The sequence below is a fragment of the Taudactylus pleione genome, unplaced genomic scaffold, assembly GCF_031769625.1.
Source record: "Taudactylus pleione unplaced genomic scaffold, aTauple2 ptg000122l, whole genome shotgun sequence".
In the NCBI taxonomy this organism is placed as follows: Eukaryota; Metazoa; Chordata; class Amphibia; order Anura; family Myobatrachidae; genus Taudactylus; species Taudactylus pleione.
In genome coordinates this window covers 5246202-5262963 of record NW_028284524.1, presented here as the reverse complement: position 1 = coordinate 5262963, position 16762 = coordinate 5246202, and the positions used below count along the sequence as shown (strand labels likewise).

Sequence of the window (16762 nt, the reverse complement as noted above, 5' to 3'; positions counted from 1 at the left end):
TTCTCATTATTTGTAAGTAAGGCTTTGCACACATCCGTACATTATTTATAGTGTGTATGTGACTCTGTTCAGTAGTTTTTTGTTTTTCTTTAGAAACATCCATACAAATCTGGAAACAAACTTTAGGAAGGGTCACCACTCTCTACACGTAAATTAACTAGTTAGGAGTGCAGACTAATCCCCCCCATTCATTCATCATTATTGTGCTCTGACATTGAATGAAGTGCACCAACTGCTTGGGGCTCAGTAGAGCGATCAATCACTGCTGGATCAATAATTACACCAAGCAAAGATATTGATTTACTGCAGTTCTGTCACTGTTTTGCCTGTTCAATGGTAAACATATATTGTGTATGCTGCATAAGATAAATGGGTTATCTGTCTTTTTCCCTTGATAAATAAATCAGTAGTTAGTTTAGAAATGGTAAGAAATGTTATCTTGGTTGGAATCCCTGAGTTGTAGTGACCTCAAGCTTATGTCCTATGTCTTGTTGATGCAATGCAGAGAGGGAACCATCTCACGTGTTACTTTACATTCTAAAAACAGAACCTGTGCCACTGGCTGTCACCATTGGACAATGAGATGGTTGAGAAACGTCATGGAAATCCATGGACATGTCCTGGGGACATGGATAACTCAATAGGACAGACGGGTAGGGACACACAGAGAAGATACAGATACCAGATAGAGAGGCTGGAGACAGCATCAGAACAATGGCACAGGCTGTAATCATGGAAAACCCTAAATGGTAGAAGTCATTGGTAACAGGTAGACCAAGGGTAGACTAAGTTTGAAAACTATTAGCCTTTGTTAGTTTATCTCCAAGCAATCATTCCAGGTCCACTAGGGAGAAATAGAGAGGGAATTGGGTAACTACAGTTAAAGTAAGGTGTGGGTTTGATGGTCTTCTGATTGTGAGCAATATGTTTTGCACAATCATCTGGCTACAAGTTAGGTAAAAAAGGGCCACCTGTGATATGTGGACGTTCTGGGAGCAGTCAGACTTCTGCCCCGGTATTCATACATTTAAATCGAGCAGCTGACCCTTTTCCAGACTTGAACCTATTTAATATAGTGCAAAGAGACAGAGTTTGTCCAACACCAAGAGTAATACACAAAAGTTTAGTCTTGTTCAAGCTCAGGACACAGACCTAGGAGCAGTAGGATGAGAACCATACAAGAAGGGGACGAGAGTGAAGGAAAGGAAGAAGCAACCAACAAACTGGTTAGAAAAGAGAGTTCTTCTCGCAACATGAGAGACTCGGTGGGACATGAGGACTTTGAAGAGTTTGTCCTGAATTTTGAGGATTATGATTTGTGGGAGTCCATAAAAACCCACCTCACCCATCCAGAAGGAGGAAACGTTTGTAAGTAATACATATCTGCTTAATTTCACTTGTAGGTTATGTGATATTTTCTTCATGCTAATATAAATAACATGTTATTGGGGCGATTATGCCCAATTTAAACTTATTATAATTGTTTCATATTGTATTCAGTTCAACACATGGGACCCTATTTATCATTTGTGGCACATGGGCCCCGAAAACTGTAATCTCTTATTGTCGCATATTGCAGCAATATGAAGAAATCAGTTTTCATCTGTATGTAACAAAAGCTCCTATAAGAGACTGTTCCAGTGTAAAGTGCAGTAAAGTGATAGCGTTCGCAACCTTTTACTGGATCTGAGTCTGCGCAGTCACAGAATATAATCATGATACAAGATAGGGGACAAGCATGGAGGCTGCCGAGGAGGAATACAGCTAACCTATAGCAAAGCTATTTCAATAGAATCAGAGCAGTTAATGCCATCTTCAAATGGGGTTGGCTACTGTGTCCAAGCTCCAAAAAGCTTTCCTTAAACTTCCCTATTAAGTAAACAGACCTCACAATCTTAATTATTTCAAAAATTTCATTGAAATCCTTGTTTTGCCTACTGTAGGTCAAATGAAATATCTATAGATTTAATGGAACTCTACTCTCAGTAGTCATAATTTATTAAATACTTATTTAGCATTAAAAAATACTTTATTTTGTGTTGATACCCACCCAAACCTCCTAGTAGCAAAGCCACTTAAACCCATTATCATTACCCCTTCCGTTAGGGATAATCCAGATTCTGATAATGCTGCATTCCTTTTGATGCTGTAAGGTTTACAGTCTGGAGTTGTTTGTAAATTCCAGGTTATAGGTCCCAAAGTAACAGTAGACTGCAGTTGCTGGCAGGTTGGAACTATTCCCATACACTTCAGCCATTTTGATTTTTAGGTTGAGAGAAGGTTTGTTGCACAAGTTAAAATACTTGATACAATTTTTACTAAAAGTTGTTCACTATATAAAGTAGAAACAGTCTATGTGTGGAAATGTTTCAATGTAATCACTATTATCAGTGAAACTATTGAGGACTGGTGGATGTAGACAATTTATAGGCTGAATATTGGTTTAGCCAACAAAATAGATGCATCCGCTGTGCCTTAATGATGTGCATCACAAAACTGCTCATAAATCAGCTGCTGCAGAGTTAAACGTAACTGTTCAGTCTACAAAATGGCTGCCTCTATTGTGTATAATTGACAATTGCGCTTTAGCAAGTAAAACATTTGAATAAAACACCACTCAAATGTGATCCTCTGTTCTTTTGCTATGCAAAAATGTAACAGATTGGTAAATCTGAGTCATTTTAAAGAAGTACGGTGAATTACAGTATCTTAGAAGATGATAACTGTATACCACTAATGACTAGAGAAAGCCTTACTGTGTGTGTACATGTTTTGTTTAAGATACATTTTATTCAACTTGATGATTTTTTGTTTTGTTTTGTTATTGTGTAATGGAAATGATTATGACGTATGCTTTCCTACTATAGCACTGTAATGTATTTCTGGATGGGGTATTCTACTCTTGCATCAAGCTTAAGCTGGCCACACATCTAAAGATTATCTGTCCAAACAGCCAACTAGTTGATTGGTTGGAATGAAAATCTGGTAAGGTATGGGAGCAAATGACAATCAGCAATTTGATCCCAAACGCTGGAAAATGGACAAAAACTGTTGTTTGAACAAATTGTTTAGATCAAACATTTAACAAACTTGTCTGGACAACCACTTTCATCTGTTTTCTGGCATTTAGGAGCAAATTGCTGATCATCATTTACTCCCATATGTTACCAGATTTTCATTCCAACCAATCAACTAATTGGCTAGTTGGACAGATAATCTTTAGATGTGTGGCCAGCTTTAGAGTACAAAATATGAATATTCTGCAGTGACGGCTAGCTGGCTTTAGCTAACACTTGGTTGTCTGTTTGCTATAGTTTTGAATTTGGAAGACCCTCCAGCTTTGCATAGGCAGCTGGTAACAAAGAACCGTGGAAACAGAAAAGAAGCCACTGTTGTGCCCCCACAAATGAACTGTACTAAGAAAAAAACTGATCGGAAGGGACCCCATGAGGTGAGTCTATTAGATTCCATCACCTGTCTTCTTCACCTTTAGGAAGGAACATACCACTTTGCTGCCTGATATGACAAGTAATGTGCTATTTTTTTAAGTAGAAATCAATATCATTATAAATTATTTAGTTCACTATAGCGGGTTACAGAGAAATACTGTAGTATCACTAACATTTATTACTAAAATAAAGCATATAGGACATGTAGCTAATGTTACAATTACACATCTATAAGCAGAGAACAATAATAAGAGGTCCCTGTTGGGACAACACCCGGAAATACACCCCTCACAGGGGACTTAGGAATATCTGGCCAATTAGGACTGTAGCTACTCACAGAAATGGTTTGTCCATCTAACCTACACTAGTTAGATGGATTGTGTGAGTCCTCTCCTTCTGTGGACTTTCCAGTGTTGTGTCTATCTAGGGGAACCACATTTCCTCTTGTTTGTGCTGCGTCATTTGTAAGCTTTCTCAACTTCACAGTGGCAGGTAGTTTTCATACATCGGTCTCTAGGGATTGGGAACATGTATTCTTCGTTAGCACACAGGACAAATGGTCTCTTAAATGTTCTAGAGCTGAGGTCTCTGAGAGAGATTTGTCTAACCCTGAGCACTTGGACATCACTCCATAAAGACTAAGTAGTCAGGGTCCAGATGACAATGCCACAGCGATGGCTTAGCTGCATCAGGGGGGTACACATATCCCCAGGCCATGAGAAAAAGTCTCTGTCATCCTGCAGCGAGCAGAATGTTTTGCTTTGACCATGTCAGCACATACATTTTAGGGTGTTGCTAGTAGGAAGGGGACAAACAAGTGGTCCCTCCATGGATCATGTGCAGACCTGGAAGTCTATGGAAACAAATCCATTGGTGTTAAAACTAAATCCCAAGATGCCCATCTATGATTTCAAGTCACAGGATCCTGGGTTAATTCCCATTAATGGTTACCTTTCACCTAGCTATTCCCCCTGCCTCAGCCCTGTCCTAGATTATCAGAGGGGTTAGAAGTTTTTCTTTAATCTTTTCCTGGTGTCCAAGTAATATGGTTTCTTCTAACTTATGTTAGATTTGAAGGCCCTTAACAAATTAATTTTATAGGAGAAATGATGAAGCCGATTTAGTTGTTGAATAGTGCCACGACAGTAGGGGGAGCATACTCAATTCCACTATGACAGGTAAGCTCGACAGATGCCTGTTTCCTGAGATGGGGAGCATTTCGTTTTCATCACCACACCCATGGTTCATGGTCTCCTCGGGCATCACCCTATCAATTAATGTAGTTTAGGAGCTTAGGGCCACCTAACAGGTCCTCAGCATCTAGATGTGCTGAGTAATCAGGAGCCAGACAGACAATGCCACAATGATAGCTTACTTTAACTATAAGTGGGGCTCATGTAGCCACTAAGCCAGTTCAAGAGTGGAGACAACTAGGAGAAGGATTACTGAGCCTTCAACATCTGTATAGTGTGCTTCCACCATTATAATTATGGGACCGTGACTGTGCATACCTCATTTACAGTCAAGAGTGTTGTTTCCCATTCATGCCCTGGCAGATATTAGGCTGTTAATCTGGTTTATCTAGCTGCTGCACCTGTCTCCATTGATTCCTTGATGCAACTGACGCCATAGGTGGTTCTTGGTTACCATAATTCTTAAGCATAAAAGTCTTGCTGACCCAGTTATTGAGACTGTGCTGATATCATGGATGGATTCTTCGTCCCATCTCTAATATGGGTTTAGAAATTTTACTTGACATGGAGTGAGTTTTCCAAGCAAGGTTTTTCTCGTTTGGCTTCCTTTCCTTAAAAATTTGGATAAATGTACTTCTGTAGCTGGTTGATTGTGATTTCTCCATTGGGTACCAAGTTTTCTTCAATTGTGAGGTCCAATGATTGATTATGGTTGTCCTGTCCCCTAAAGACAACAGTTGAGGAAGCAACTTGTATGCTTAATAAATGTAAATAGTGACATAACTCATTGATACCTATTGGAAAGTAAATATCAACAAGCCGGTGACATATTCAGGATAATATGTCTCATTCAGGTTGCAGAGCCAATTATATCAAAGATGAGTTGTCTAGAGGGGGGCATTTTTTTTATTTCATGTAACTTGAGTTTTGTATTTCCAGGTGTTTGTGGAGCTGAATGAGCTGGTGTCTGAGGGGGTGCATGAAATGCACTGGAAGGAGACAGCTCGGTGGATAAAGTTTGAGGAAGATGTAGAGCAGGACACCGCTCGGTGGGGCAAACCACATGTGGCTTCACTGTCATTCCGGAGCCTGCTGGAACTCAGGAAAACCATTGCCCATGGTGGGTGTTACAGGAGCACACAGTGCTGGAAGTTAACCATTTACTGTTTAATCTGATGTGGAATTGATACATAAAAATGTATACCTAGTACCTTCTACTAAAGACTAATAATTAAATAAGCTTGACATAGAATTTCTCTTCTCACACAATATCTATACTATTATCTTGAAAGGATTGGATTGTTAAAATACAAATTTAATTAAAAAATTCCTTCAGTTTCAGTAAAGTTGTAAAAGATTCTTCACTGCCATTGGCTGCTATGGATAGAGGCCCTCATTCAGAGCCGTACGCTCTGAGCAGAGCGCACGCTCTGCATGAGGGCCGGGCTCCTTTTTCATGGAGCGTCCTCCTGGACGCTCGTATAGCTGTGGGTCACCACCCACAGGCTATACGAGCGTGCATTTTGATGGCCGCGATGGTCGTGACCATCGCGACCATCGAAATTGCGAGCCGGAGCCTGCGGTTGAGGTTTTCAACCGCAAGCTCCGGAGTGATTTTGGCTCTATCAGAGCCAAAATCACTCCCACTGACATCACTAGTGATGTCAGTGGGCCGGCTTCTGACGGGAGGCGTTCCCGTGGGAACGCCCCCGTCAGGGAGGCACGCCCCCGGCACGCCCACCAAAGGGGGCGTGCTGTCAATCAACATTGACAGCACGCCCCCTTTGATCGGACACAACGAGCGAAGGAAAGTCCTTCGCTCGTCGTGTCTGGCGCATGCGCACGACGGAGCTCCCTCCGTCGTGCGCATGCTCAGTGCAGACCATCGACCCACTTGCGAGCGTACAGCCGCTCGCGAGTGGGTCTGAATCAGGCCCAGAGACTGCAATGTTTTATTAAACTAGTGCTGTGCATTTCACTGCATATCAAGGCAAATGTCTTCAGTGTCCAAGAAAAGTATGAATTATACTTGATGGCATTGTTTTTGTAGGATGGTCTCAGTACTGTATGGCTGCAAAGTATTTTCTAAGGAAGCCCTTACATTTACATTCTTGCATTAAATCTAATTTTTTAATTACTTTTTTTGAAGAATATGGAGCAGATGTACAAAGCTCTGGAAAGTGATAATTTGGAGAGTGATAAACTACCAACCAATCAGCTCCAAACTCATTTTTCAAATACAGCCTGTAACATGACAGTTAGGAGCTGATTGGTTGGTAGTTTATCACTCTCCAAATTATCACTTTCCAGAGCTTCATACATCTCCCCTTAAGCCTCCAAAGTATGGAGTTAATACCTCACACATCTATTTTTTAATAATGTCATATTAAGTTTATTAAGACCACATGATAAGTTGTTTAGTCAGCTTCCCCAAATGTTGAACTGAGGTGATATGAAATGTAGGGAACAGAGACCATACTGCTTTGTCTCTTTTACAATTGTTTTCTCCTTATAGGAGCTGTCCTACTGGACTTGGATCAAACCACCATGCCAGAAATCGCCCATATGATTGTAGAGATAATGGCCGTTTCTGAGCAGATCAGAGCCATCGATCGTGCCAATGTTCTGCGGTCACTTATGTTGAAGCACAGGTAACCTGTCAGAGAACTGTGAAGATGGCTTCTACTGTATGTGTGGGATACCTGAGATAAGACATGAGATACGCTTTCCTGAGTAATCCAGTTGCCTATCTGCTTCTGAAAGAAATAAGTTGGCCGAATCATTTTGAACATGTCAGACTATGGTATATTATCATCAGTGCATTTCTCTTTGTTAGCCACCCCAACGACGGAAGAGATTCCCACCATCCTCGTAACAGTACCACTGCTGGTGTCGGCAACCATGTCACCCCCAATAGCCCATCCAAAGAAACCGGCAACACCAATAACGCTCATAATGACCCAGACAGTAAGCAGGTGAGATGTGAAAGCTTGGGGACTAATATTATGTCTTGCAAAGGGACGTGTGTACAATAATAGGGCCCATACACCTAGACGACCAGCATAATATCCAATTCATATACGATTTCCCTACGGCTCCCCGGAGCTCCCTGGCAGTCCCGGCAGCATGTTTGTTGTTTTTCTTTAGCATAGGATCTGTCCTAAGATCGATCCTGTGTCTCACAGGCTCATAAAAAAACAGTCATTGAAATGCCACATGATGGATCGGCTGAACAAAATAAAACGGCACGATCTGCATATGATAAGATGGACCATATGTGCTGCACATCTGATCATAAGATTCGATTCTAGGAGCTGCGGGAGCGCGCATCGGATCTGATCTTACTAAAAAAAGACACGGTTTTCACAAGATCCGTCTTATCACTCGTCGAAAATCGTACAATCGGCCCAAAATCGTGTAGGTGTATGGGGGCCTTATGAGAATGAGAAATGTATAGAAGTTATCTTGAGATTATGTGACCTGTATAAAAGCACCCAGTATATCTTATATGGTCACAGGACTCATCAGGACTCATCACAACTTTTAACATCCTTTAAAGTAGAAGTGCATTATTCCCTACATAACTTGGCTGTTTGTTAATAGGTACTCTAACATAAAATACTTGTGTCATTATACTCAATCTAATATACTTAAAGTGTTTCATAGAAGCCAGAGAAGGAATAACTCACCATGGAAACTGTCATACAGATACTTATGTTGTTGTCAACACTAATGCTCTGAATCTCTGATCCAGAAAACACAGAATGGTCCAGATGGTCATCGTTTAAAACACTGGAAACTTATGGAGAAGATCCCAGAGAATGCAGAGGCCACTGTTGTCCTTGTGGGTTAGTAACCATATAATTCCCCACAAGACTATTAGAGCTACATTTATATTAATTAGATTATAATTATGAAATAGGTTATGGATATCTTAAATTGGAATTTGAGATGGAAGCCAAAGAGAAGCTCTTATGCACATTTTACATGTGGTTCTCCAATGACTTTTCATTTTCCTCTCCTATGAGTAAAGCCACAAAACAATTATGCCCCCTTTATGGTAAAGACTGTGTCATTTTTAGGGTAGCAAATTGTTTTATTCTCCCTGCAAATATAAGGATTTTTCCAAATGTTTGCACAAAATTGTTGCCCTGAAATGGTCATTTCACGAAAAGAGAGATCCAGCTAAGATCCATCCGACTAGGCCAGAGATGCACAAAAATGTGTACATTTGCTTCTGTGCATGTACAGTATTGTTTTCTAAAAGTATTTGCGGCCCTTTATGAAGCTGCCACTGACTCGGAATCAGGCCCTATGTGTCTCCTATTTGTGTTAATCTCTATAAACAGGCAGGGGTGTATCTAGGGATCCGAGCACTCCTGGCAAGGTAATGGACTGACGCACCCCCCCCCCCGATATTTTAAGGGAGTGCCCCCAGTACTAGTCCCCACAGTAATCCCCTCTATGCAGTGCTCCTAGTAGTAGTCCCCCCTATGCAGTGCTCCCAGTAGTAGTTCTCCTTATGCATTGTCCCCAATAGTAGTCCCCCCTATGCAGTGCCCCCAGTAGTACTCCCCCTTATGCATTACCCCCAGTAGTACTCCCCCTTATGCATTGCCCCCAGTAGTAGTTCCACCTATGCAGTGCTCCCAGTAGCTGCCATCCCCCCCATAGCATGCCCCCAGTAGCGGCCCACCCTATACAGTGCCCCCAGTAGCGGCCATCCCCCCCATAACGTGCCCCCAGTAATGGCCCCCTCTATACAGTGTCTCCAGCAGCGCCCATCCCTGCATAACGTGCCCCCAGTAACGGCCCCCCTATACAGTGCCCCCAGTAGCGGCCACCCCCCCATAAAGTGCCCCCAGTAGCGGCCACTCCCTATTCAGTGCCCCCTAGTGGCCACACTCATAGCCCCCCCCCTGTACTGTGCCAGAAAAAAACCCACACATACACACAGAAATAAAAAAGCAACTTACCTGATCACCGCTTCTGCCGACGATCGCCACTGTCCACTTCTCCGGGCCCGCTCTTACTCTGCACTATGGGATGGGAGAGACGTCATGACGTCTCCCATCACTCGCTGCGGGGGGAGCTGAAAGACGGAGCTCATGAGTGAGCTCCAGCCGGCTCCCTCCGTGGACGCAGCAGCCAATGGCAGTCTGTCTGACTCTCATTGGCTGGCTGCTTTAACAAGCACACAGCCGCCGCTGGCGGCTGTCTATTTGTTACTATGTAGGGCAGAACGCTCTCACTGTGGTCTGCCCTACACTTGTGGGGCGCGGGGAACTAGCAGGGCTAGTTCAAGCCCCTGGGGTAGTCCACCCATTGGCTGATGGTGGCACTGTTGGACGGAGACCCCGCTTTGGCCGGCGCCCCTGGCAAGTGCCATCCTGGCCAATGGGTAGATACGCCCATGTAAACAGGCTAATACTCGGTACGCACTTGTCGATATACACACTTGTCGATCACCGAACTATATATCGCTGGTGCATCGGCAGGTGTGTACACTCAATATTTCTGTGAAGGATGCCATTCACAAACATATCAGGTCAGCCCTGCAGCACAGCCGATGACGATATATCTGAAAGATATCTCGGTACATCTGTATGTGTGTACAGGCAACCCGCCGACCATCCGTACACTTGCCGTACAGTTGTGATGTCAGCCTAGACATATTGAGCAACCGATTGGTAAGTATGTATAGCTGACCATTCCGCTTCTCAGTGTGTATCCACCATAAATCTGTTCATTTACATCGGTAGCAACAGTGCCACCTACTGTCTATGAAAGTAGATTAGTCTAGTGTTAAGTCACTAAATATATTTAAAACAATGTTGTTTTGTTTTGTTTTTTTTGTTTGTAATAATTAAAAAAGTTAATTTTTTGCATTCAGTCTATCCTGTCAGATTTCAGAATGCATTTGACTGTGTTGATGCTACTGTGCTTTAATATTTCTACAATAGTATTACCGCAGCGGGGAGATTCCATGATAAAATTGAGTAAATATTTAACTATGTCGACCTCGGAAATTATAACCCTAAAATATTCTGCAATAGTTAATTCCTATAAACTTATTAGTGAATATAAACAGACAGAGATAGGAATTTTAGAGCACAGTAGACAGTGAATGTATCTCTAGGTGGGTGATGATGCCGTACAATATAACTACATCTGTGTAAACCGCAGGTTGCGTGGAGTTTCTGGCTAATCCAGCCATGGCGTTTGTGCGGCTTAGCGAGGCTGTACTGCTGGAGTCTGTGCTAGAAGTGCCAGTTCCAGTTCGTTTCCTGTTTGTTTTACTTGGTCCCATGCAGTCTAACATGGATTACCATGAGATCGGGCGTTCCATCTCTACCCTCATGTCAGACACAGTAAGTTCACCTGGCTCATTCTGCCTGTACAATATCACATGCATTGTGTCTTTTCTGTTTTGATAAAAAAAACAGCATTTTCTATATGTACTGTAGCAATTTTTTGTAGCATTTACAACAATGCACAACATACACATTTTTATCAGAACTTTTGTTTAAAATAGTTAAGCTTTTCTGAGGAACATACATTTGCATTTCTGATATCTTGTTTTGCACAACTAGTTGTAATGGAATGAGTTTGATGGAAGTTACACATTGACAGCTGATTAAGGTTGTAGCTCATATGCAGATTGTTTGCATCAACCAATTCACAAAAGAACATAGAATTTGAAACACCCTAAATTCTGCCCGGGTATGCAAACTTTTAAATCTCCATTTGTGAATGACACAATATATACTTTTAAATGACAACTGTTAATTTAGTAATATTTAGTAATAGGTTTAATTACAGTAAAGGGCAAAGTTATATTGTATGCTTTTAAACCACATTTCATACAGAACTATAGGCAAGCGCCCGCCTTGCCACTTCTCAATTGGAATCTCAATCACCTAATGAATGTTGGAAAATAGGCACTCTAATTTAAAGATTTCTGGTATAAAAAAGAACAATGTAAGTACAGGGAATTCCTCATTTGAGCAAAAAAAAAAAAAAAATTTCTTTTTGTTTCAAAATTGTCTGTTTCAGTTCTTTGTGACTTTCCAAATGCTTTAACTCAGACTCTCGTGTGTAGTGAATTTGAGCAATAACCTCGACCCTCAGAGCTTTAGGAGTGGCCCATGTCTGTCCACTTTCTGTTGAGCTGAGAGCTGAATTGTAGCAGAATATACTGAAAATGTTGTAACTGTGTTGGGTTGTGCAGTGTATTAGTTATGTTTATGTACTTTGCCCATTAAGGGGGAGATGTATGGAGAGGTGGTAAGTGTGAAATGTGTTATAACCAGCGCTATTTAACACCTACATTGAAGATCGGTATGTATGAAAGTAGCTAGTGTAGAGAAAATCTCCTTTCTCTACCATATCTGCAAACAACTAACGATTTCACCATCGCCATACTGTTGTGTGGCGATGGAGAATCATTTAGATGTTAGGAAAAAAACATAAGCGTACTTTTGTGGTTTATCGTATTTCTACTTCAGGGTCCATAGGGTATCCACAGGATACCTTGGGGGTATAGGTGTGACGTCAGTCATCGGGCACCAAAGAGTTAAGCTTTCAGCCTCCCAGGATGCACTAGGTCCCCCTCCTATACCCCGCCCCCGAGCCAAGGCACCTCAGTTTAGTTTGGTGCCCGGCTGGAGTCGGGTGCACCTGTCGGAGTGGGGGCTAGAAGAGCCCCTGAAGCTTTCTTCTATGCAGCTGTGGCTGCACATCTGGATGTACAGCATGGACAGTCAGTCCTGACGTCCATGCTGTCTTCCCTACACCCCCGCCGGTACCAGAACGCCGGTACCGATCCGGGGATGCTGGTGAGCATCTGGGGTCACAGCTAGCGGTGACCCCAGATGTTCCGGACCATGGCCGGATTCAAGGGGGACAAAGGTAAGCAGTGGGGTCCCGCGGTGGGTCCCCGCTGATCACATGGTCCTGAGTCCCCAGACAGGGGGCTCCCTGGGGACTGGCTGCAGCATGGAGCCAGGCGACCAACCTGCGCTTCCACTACCCCCTGGGACAGCGGACCACAGCAGAGCGGTAGCGCTGCGGCGTCCCAGGGGTTAAATGCATGCCAGGGGAGCGCGCCTTCCCTGTCTCACAGCCGGCGCCTCCCCCGCTGCACACAGCCCTCTCTGCACGCTGCCGACTGGTCCTGTGGCAACGCTCCTCTCCCAGGCCGGCCTCCTCTCTGCTCCTCGGCGGCCATCTTCCTCTGAACGTATGGTGAACGCTGCTGGAAGCCTGGACGGAAGCATCGTGGTCTGGGTCCCCCCGCATACCTCTCCTCCGATTTGGGTCAGGTCTGTGTATGCTGCGCTGTGTCCTACCAGGCCCTGTGTCTGCGTAGTTGATTGATCAGTGCTGTTAGTGCAGGAATTGATATTTCTTTGCATTGTATGTGACTGTGCTAGCGCTGCTGCCTGTAACTTTTCTTCTAAACTGTCAGCTTTATTACTATCCCTGTTCTTTCTGCTAAGCCCTTGCGGTGCGGTGCTGCAGGGTGGTCTCCCGCCTATTTGATATATAATTGGTGAGAGGGGTCACATACTTGGTGCCATCATGTCTGAAAGTGATTTTCCTCTCCGGCTACAGTGTACTACGTGTAAAGTACCGTTAGCGGAGGGGGAGGGTAGCGCGGAGGGCCTCTGCCGGCAGTGTTTGTCCATGGCGCGGCCTCTTACAGTTACAGCACCGGTATAGGAGCCGCCCTGGGCTTGTTTCGCTCAGGCGCTTACAACCTTGGTGGGCCAGTTAGCTCCGCAACCCGCGTTTACACCGATGGGTTTGTCCCAGCAGTCAGTGGTGTCGTCACCCATGCAGGGTTTCCCACGACAATTGGTGGTACCCCACAGTCTCCCTATTTCCCCGCTCCCGGTTTCTCAGGAGCCGGCGTGGATTAACTCCCTGACGAGTTCTGTACAGCACTTGTCGGATGTGTTGCAAGGGGAGTCTGTGATCCGGCCACATAAACGGCCGGTGGCGTCTCTGTCGACTCCTTATGAGGATGACGAGGGGACGTCTGATGATGGTGAGATTCTGGATCCTTACGATCAGGAACCTCTCCATACTAAGGACGCTGACGCTAAGTCCAAGGTATATATTCCTGGACTTATTCAGGCAGTCCGCACAGCCTTGGTGATTGAGGACGAAGTTCCCCCAGCGGCTAAATCTAAGTACACCTTTTTTAAAGATGTGAAGGACGATGCCACAGTCTTTCCTCTTTCAGGTCAGTTAGTGGACCATTTAGAGGAGGCGTGGAAACAGCCTGGCAAAAGATACCAGCCGCAGAGGCGCCTGGCGGTGGCTTATCCGTTCGCGGATAATTATTTAGCAAAGTGGGAATCCCCTCCACAGGTGGATTCTCACGTGACCCGTCTTGTCCGTAGGGCCACATTGCCGATGCCATCCATGTCCTCCCTTAAGGATGCTACGGACCGCAAGGTGGAGATCTGCCTGAAGTCCGCTTATTCCCTTGCGGGGGGGGGGGGGGGGGCAGCATGACCGGCTATGGCCATTTGCTGGGTTGCCAGAGCGATGGAGCGCTGGGCGGATTCATTAGAGGCATCTTTTGATTCCGACTGTCCGGCCGAACAGGCGGAGTTGATTGGTAATCTCCGTGATTCGGCCACTTATATCAACGAGGCGGCCTTAGACATTAGTACTCTGGTGTCTAGAATTTCTTCAGCAGCGGTGGCTGCTCGTCGCACCTTGTGGCTGCAATCCTGGAAGGCGGACGCAGATTCCAAAAGGGGTCTGGAGGCGTTGCCATTTACCGGAGAAGTTCTCTTCGGTCCGGATCTGGATAAGATTGTGGCCACGCTGGCGGCAGCCAAATCGGCTTGTCTCCCGTCGGCCGCTGCTATTTCTGGTTCTGGACCATCGTCCTTTTGGTCATCTAGGGCCCAGGGCAGGCCCAAACCACAGTCTTTTCCTCGACAGGCTGGCCCTAAGAAATCGGCCAAGCCCCGGAAGCAGGCATGGAGTACCAGACGTCCGGCCCCCAAGCCAGATGACAAGCCTGCGGCCTGACGGTCCGGGCCTCCCTTTGGGGGATCCCAAAGTGGGAGGCCGCCTGCTGCAGTTCGCCCAGTGTTGGTCGGTCACTACGACAGACACTTGGGTTCTCGAGGTGGTTTCCCACGGCTACGCCCTCTCCTTCCGGCACAGACCCCCGGCTCGATTCTTCACCACGGGTCTACCATCAGACCGGAACAAGGCTACGGAGCTGCGGAAGGTATTGCACACTATGCTCCAGGCTAGAGTTATAGTGCCTGTTCCATTCTCCCAGAGGGGCCAGGGTTTCTATTCAAATCTTTTTTTGGTACAGAAACCCAATGGGTCGTATCGTCCGATTCTCAACCTCAAAGCTCTCAACAGGTCTTTGCGGGTACCGAAGTTTCGGATGGAGACCCTACGGTCCATCATTCTGGCGCTGGAACCTGGGGACTTCTGGCGCTGGAACCTGGGGACTACATGGTGTCATTGGACATACAGGACGCTTACCTGCATGTCCCTATTCTTTTGCGCCATCAACAGTTCCTCAGGTTTGCAATCCGCAGCGACCACTTCCAGTTTCGGGCGTTACCTTTTGGCCTGGCGACAGCACCACGTGTGTTCACCAAGGTGATGGCGGTCATGGCGGCTTCTCTGCGGCTGCAGGGAGTCCGCATGTTGCCGTACTTGGACGACCTTTTATTGGTGGCAGGATCTCCAGAGCTCCTTCTACGCCACTTGGGCCTGACCATTGCGCTACTGCAACGGCACGGCTGGATAATCAACTGGCCGAAGTCCACTCTAATCCCGTCTCGGAGGATTCTGCACCTCGGAGCCTTATTGGACTCGGAACAGCAGAGGATCTTCGTGACGGAGGAAAAGATCTCTGCTTTACAGTCGAGGGTGCGCAGTTGTCTGCTCAGTCGCCGGGTGTCTCTACACTCGGCGATGAGTTTACTGGGCTCCATGGTGTCGGTGTTCGACATGGTGGAATATGCCCAGTTTCACTCCAGACCTCTGCAGCACCTGATTCTGTCCAAGTGGAACGGGATGCCGCAGTCTCTGAAGTCCCAGACAATTGTGCTCACCCCGGAGGTTCGCCTGTCCCTGCCTGGTGGTTACAGACGACCCATCTCAGCGGGGGACGTCCGTTCTGGGTTCCAAATTGGGTCCTGTTGACAACGGACGCCAGTCTTCGGGGCTGGGGAGCAGTTTCGGGTCCACACTTGTTCCAGGGCAGGTGGACGCCGACAGAAGCAGAGCTTCCAATCAATATCTTGGAACTCCGTGCGGTCTTCAATGCTCTCCAGCAGGCACATCGGGTTCTCCAGGGTCGCCCGGTACAGGTCCAGTCGGACAACGCTACCACCGTGGCCTACATAAACAGGCAAGGAGGAACCCGAAGTCGGGCGGCTCTCGTGGAGGTCTCTCGGATCCTGGTATGGGCGGAGCGCAATCTTCCGGCCATATCAGCGGTCTTCATCCCGGGAGTGCTAAATTGGGAGGCGGACTTTCTAAGTCGCCAGGACGTTCATCCGGGGGAGTGGTCCCTGCACCCGGACGTTTTTCAACTGCTGGTGGACAGATGGGGTCTTCCAGAGATCGACCTCATGGCGTCCCGGTACAACAACAAGTTGCCGGTGTACGGGTCTCGCACAAGAGACAAAGGGGCGTCTCTGGTGGATGCTCTGTCCGTCCGGTGGACGTTCCGGTTCGCATACCTGTTCCCTCCGGTCTCCCTTCTTCCACGGGTAATCCGGAAATTCAAACAGGAAGGAGGGATGCTCCTGTTGATAGCTCCCGCGTGGCCCAGACGGCCCTGGTTCTCAGACCTTCAGGGTCTGTCCGTGGACAGTCCTCTGCGGTTGCCGCTACGACCGGACCTTCTGTCTCAGGGTCCTTGCCTTCACCCGGACCTCACTCGGCTGTCTTTGACGGCGTGGCTGTTGAGACGGCCATGCTGAGGTCCCGGGGGTTTTCCAGCTCGGTAGTGCGTACCATGTTGCGAGCTCGGAAACCGTCTTCCGCGAGGATATACCATCGCGTGTGGCATACGTTCTTCCAGTGGTGTCGACCGAGAGGTTATGCACCGCGGGAGTTTCG

At 46.1% G+C, this 16762-nt stretch overlaps 1 protein-coding gene across 1 annotated transcript in view; it reads left to right on the top strand.

Annotated features, from left to right (window-relative positions):
- The first annotated feature begins 756 nt into the window (after positions 1-756).
- SLC4A3 (solute carrier family 4 member 3) overlaps positions 757-16762 on the top strand; it is a 43230-nt gene continuing 27224 nt past the window's right edge. Inside the window, exons 1-7 of the mRNA XM_088472283.1 lie at positions 757-1368; positions 3315-3451; positions 5582-5762; positions 7158-7293; positions 7479-7617; positions 8397-8490; positions 10829-11013. Of these exons, the coding sequence (XP_088328409.1) occupies positions 1167-1368; positions 3315-3451; positions 5582-5762; positions 7158-7293; positions 7479-7617; positions 8397-8490; positions 10829-11013 (1074 nt within the window). The 5' untranslated portion in view covers positions 757-1166. The remainder of the gene's footprint in view (positions 1369-3314; positions 3452-5581; positions 5763-7157; positions 7294-7478; positions 7618-8396; positions 8491-10828; positions 11014-16762) is intronic.